This window comes from Atta cephalotes, assembly GCF_000143395.1.
Source record: "Atta cephalotes unplaced genomic scaffold scaffold00012, whole genome shotgun sequence".
Taxonomy (NCBI): domain Eukaryota; kingdom Metazoa; phylum Arthropoda; class Insecta; order Hymenoptera; family Formicidae; genus Atta; species Atta cephalotes.
In genome coordinates this window covers 4,604,305-4,609,184 of record NW_012130076.1, presented here as the reverse complement: position 1 = coordinate 4,609,184, position 4,880 = coordinate 4,604,305, and the positions used below count along the sequence as shown (strand labels likewise).

Below are 4,880 nucleotides of genomic sequence, written 5' to 3'. Positions count from 1 at the left end.
AGAGAGAGAGAGAGAGACAGACAGCAAAAAAAAATACCGAGTGTGTTAATTATACGGTTTGATCTTTTGCGTACTTTAATGTTTCTTTTTTAAATTGCGATTCATATCGTTAACATCATAAAAGCGTTCGTTCTTTTTTACTCGCTCTCTAAAACTGCGTGTACCGTTTTGCTATAACTCTATAATACTCGTTTCTACCAATGTGGATTAACTTTAACCTCGGTTCAACTAACTCATCATCTTTTTCTAATTCTTAGAATTAGAAAACGATGAAGAGTTAGTTGAATCGAGATTAAAATTAAACTACATATAAATGTAATATAAATGTAATATCTTTTTTTCTCCGTGTCCCTCATTACAAGAATAACGTAATTGTTACATTGTTCGTATAAATGGCCAATGTCGCGAATATTTAAATACTTTGCGGTTGAAGCGTGGAAACTCATTCTCCCGCCCACAATTGTGCGGTTTACCGTGACGAAGAATGGCAAAAGTATGAAAAATTTCCGAATAGCGGATAGTTTCCATTGTGCGTAAATTTAATCCACTAGAAAACAATCATATCTTCTTCTTACGAATGAAACGAATAAACTCGAATAAGAATCACATTTCGCACACTGAGAAAAATGTCTGGTTAAAGATAGACAAATCAGAAGATTGTATCAATCCTATTATCTTAATTGAACTTTTAGTAGATTTAACCAGAAAATTTAGATTTCGTCCATTTTCAATCAATCGAAATTCCAATGAATCCAGCCAGACATTTTTCTTCAATACAGAGAAAATACCCGTGAGAACGGGTATTCAGTAGCAATCGACACGGCATTACAGTTTCGAAACGATCGTATTTAATCAGCATTCTTTATCACGCTATCTCGCACGTGTGTATTCACTCGAAACGATAGACATTCTTCTCTTCTTTTTACACAGTCCGTGTCGCATTCTCGCTTCCGTTATACTGAGACGCGCATCCGTCGCAGGTACATATTCAGCAACCTGAGATACATATTCTAATGAAGCGTAATGTCTAACATCTGATGCTTGAAGCGTGCGGTGTCCGCTCGCACCCGCGCGAGCGAGCAAGCGAGCGAGCGGGCGCAGTTTGATACGGCCTTGCTAATGCAACGAGATAACGGCTCGTATGGTCGGTTTGTACCGAATGACCCAATTTCACCAGTGTCGTATGGCATACGTGCGATAACTGTTGCGGCACAAGCACCGACGCGCGGACAAGATCGAGCACGTGAAAGGAAAATACGTAGGTAGGCAGGCAGATAAGCGGTCAGCTCGCCATGGACCGATGCACGGACATTCAGGAAGACGAACAAATAAACACGCCGCCTCTCCCAACTATCTATCTCCTTCCTCGCCCCACCTAATTCCTATCTGTCGACGTAAACGATGTTTCGGACGGGAAAAACGCGGTCGACCTGCTTGACCACGAAGAAAAGATCGCGAGATTACAGTCGCGATTAACGCGAAAGGTCCTGTGTTAAAAAAAAATTTTTGCGAGGACGGAAAGCGACTTCAGGCTTCATCGAAAGGGGCACATCATGAATGAGGGAAATATCTCATACATACATTTCACGTAAAACGGAAATTCTATACGATTTCGCCAATCTATCGCAACTGCAGATTGCGGGCATTCTGGTTGTAACGAGAATTTCCATCTCTCCGAGTCGAACTTGACATGTAGCAATTACTTCGATCGTTCTTCTTATTTGCATAATTTCGCACGATATAGACGTTATTTTTCTCTCATTGTCACACAAACGAGAAATTATATTTCTTGTGTTATTAACTTTGCATTATCGTATTCGAAAAAAAGAGTGCATTTCGCTTAGCTGTGTATGTGAATGTAGAGACATAAAATGCGAGTAAACGACAGAAAATTATAGAGAGGAAAGATGTAATGTGATAAAAGATAGGCTGGATTACGAGCTTCATATGCGACGAAATGGCATGTACTCGAGTTCGACGTGTACTTGAGTTCAACGTGAACTTTAGCCGCGCTCAGAAAAATCTAATTACCGTTGCGAGAGCGAGAGCTCTATCCTGTTAAGGTCGTCCCAAAGTAAACAGTATAGTTCGGAATGTATAAAGGGAAAATGCGTTACGTTCTATAATATATTATCCCATCCGTATCATGTAATATCTCGGCAAACCGCAGAGATACGAGATCTACAATCCTTTCCCTCATTCGCGATATTGACGCGGAAAAGCGAAAGCGACGATTTTTCGAGGGAAAACAGGAAGGGAAAAAAAGAAAAAAGAATCAAACGCAAGAAAGTAAACGCAAAAGTGAAGACGACGCGCGTTGAGCTACTTTTCGAAAAATATCTTTTCCGTTTCTTGTCCACTGAAAGTCCATTTTAGACTAATAATATATAATTCATAATTCGGAATTCAGAACAGAATTCTGCTAATAATTTTATGTGGTGTATAATATAAAAATAACTTAATTAGAACATATATATATATATATATATATATATATATAAAGTATATATTAAATATATACATTTATATGTACTTATATTTTATATACGTATAATCATAAGCAGAATTTTATCTTGAAATCTGATGGATTACGAATCGTCTAAAGTAGCCTTAACGGGATAGAAAATATACAACTGCAGTTCCATGATAGTTACTGACATAATATGCATTTTATTCGCAGGTTATAAGCGAACTACCGATCTAAAGAAAGCGTCGCTTATATACGATAAGAACTTCTTGAAGGAAGACAAATTGCACGCGAAAATACGGTAACGGAAGCGGCAATTTTCCGTAATATTGATACTATAAGGATGCGGGCTATCCAGTATTACGTTTATCTTGCGTTGCTGCTGATGACAGCGTCGGCCGTCCCGGCGTCGTCGAAGGGCGACTCAGCCAAGGTCAAGAAAACCACGGCGATCACATCCGGAGGAGGCAAGAACACCTCGGCGATCACTGCGACGACGGCAGCGTCGAGGCCGATCGCGAACGCCACGTTATATTCCTCGTCATTTTCCTCGGCGGCGACGACGACGAGGACGACGGCAACGGTGCCGCAGACAGTCGCTACATCCGCCACGACGACGCTGAAGCTGCCAGCCTCGTCAACGACCATCACGGCGACAGCGACGGCGACGACGACGACAACGACGACATCATCTGCGTCGCCGTCGCTAACGTCATCCACGGCGAGTCTTCCGACCTCCCGTGCTCCACAGGATGGCTCGAGTCCCACCTACATCACCGAGACATCGCCGAGGATAATCTCCCCTACTCAACATACCGCAGCCACGGTGTTGTCATCGAGAAAATCAGCGGCTTCTGCAACCGCCGCAGTCGCCGATGTCACGACCAGTGCGCCTTTGACGGCCAAGGAGACGCGGGAATCGCCCGGAAAGATTAGACCGCAAATCAAACTGACAACAAATTACACCACCGCCAGCGAGGTAAGCGCATTAATTCTAACCGATCGACCGACCGGTTGACTGCCCCCCCCCCCCCCTCGTCTCTACCTGTACCGCGTCTCCGCTAGTCGTGTTTCTCGTATTGTTCCGTTTATTTTGCCTTAACTGCCGCCGGTCTTAACTATCACGGCACAGATTCCCGGCTTGTAATCGCTTTGCATGATGAATGGTCGCGAGCTCAACAGAATATCCAAGTCCTAATTGGCTTATACGTTAAGCCAGTCGCGTCGACGTACCGCCGTGAATTCCGCAAAATTCCGCGACGGCTGCTTTATACAGTCATGCAGGTCGCAAACGCGAAGTGATTTTCGAAACGTCGACATCCTACACGGTTTAATGTTAAAATTGAGGCAGCGCGTCATCCGGTGAATTTCGCTAGAAAATCAGAAATCGTCCGGAAGATAAGCGAGGAAGTTCTCCGAGAGATCAGCGAGGAGAAAACCAGTGATGAGAAATATTCTTCGTCCGTTGCTGTTCATTCACGTCTCCTACTGTTTCATGGAACGTTGGATAAGTTGTAATACGTTTCATTACGTTTTATGCCCGTCGTTGGATAATTCCATAATTAAAGTTCCTTCTCTAACTTATGCGATACGAGAGAAATTAAACTCCAAGTTCATCGAATAATAATATCTGCAATTCCAATAGGAAAAGTTCCACAGTTCTCATAAATGTATATTATTGGTATATCCTAGATCTACAAATTATTCCAAGTAAATCGGAAAGCAATATAGATAGAAGCTAGGAGAAAACTTACTTTACATTCACGCTTATCGAAAAAGATTAGAACGTGCTACAAATTCCCGAAGTGCCGACAGAACTCTTTTTTCCTTCTTCTCTCATCGTATGATGGAAAAGAATCCCAAATCTACCATTCCTGTTCGCCCCCTCTACTTTAAGCGAGTGCAGAAAAGCGTGTATCCGATGATGCGCGATAGAAAGGAACCCAGATTCGAGTTATACAGCCAACATAGAGGATCGTATGGGGTTTGAGAAAAAAATCCCATATAGGTCGACCGAGAAAGTAGCGTGTGCACCGTAACGTACCTCCGCGTACGTAGAAAATACGTATCTAATGCGCTCGCCGCGTAGACGACGAGCGTGGACGTATAACGCGTATGCAAAATGGCAAAAACGAGAAAGTAATCGGCATTCGGATACGGCTGGACGTCGTTACGGGACACATCGTAATTATCCAAGTTAATCGAGTGTGTGCCACGCTCCGTTCTGCGATAAAGCAAGATGAATCAGGCAATTGGGTCACACCTTAGGCAAATCTTTCATAGCCAAGGGGAGAAATCATTTCTTTTCTTTCCCGTGTTTTCCTTGCGCACGCAGACCTCTATAGGCCTCTATATATCTTCTAATTTACATGTCTTCAGATCTCCTTCTCATCTCTTTCTCTCTCTCTCTCTC

At 42.8% G+C, this 4,880-nt stretch overlaps 2 protein-coding genes across 2 annotated transcripts in view; one reads left to right on the top strand and one right to left on the bottom strand.

Moving 5' to 3' along the window:
• The window catches only part of LOC105617245 (elongation factor Tu GTP-binding domain-containing protein 1), a 44,129-nt gene that overhangs the window by 18,243 nt on the left and 21,006 nt on the right, over positions 1 to 4,880 (bottom strand). The window lies entirely within an intron of this gene.
• The window catches only part of LOC105617244 (mucin-5AC), a 17,642-nt gene continuing 15,572 nt past the window's right edge, over positions 2,811 to 4,880 (top strand). Inside the window, exon 1 of the mRNA XM_012198810.1 lies at positions 2,811 to 3,446. Coding sequence (XP_012054200.1) covers positions 2,811 to 3,446 — 636 coding nt within the window. The remainder of the gene's footprint in view (positions 3,447 to 4,880) is intronic.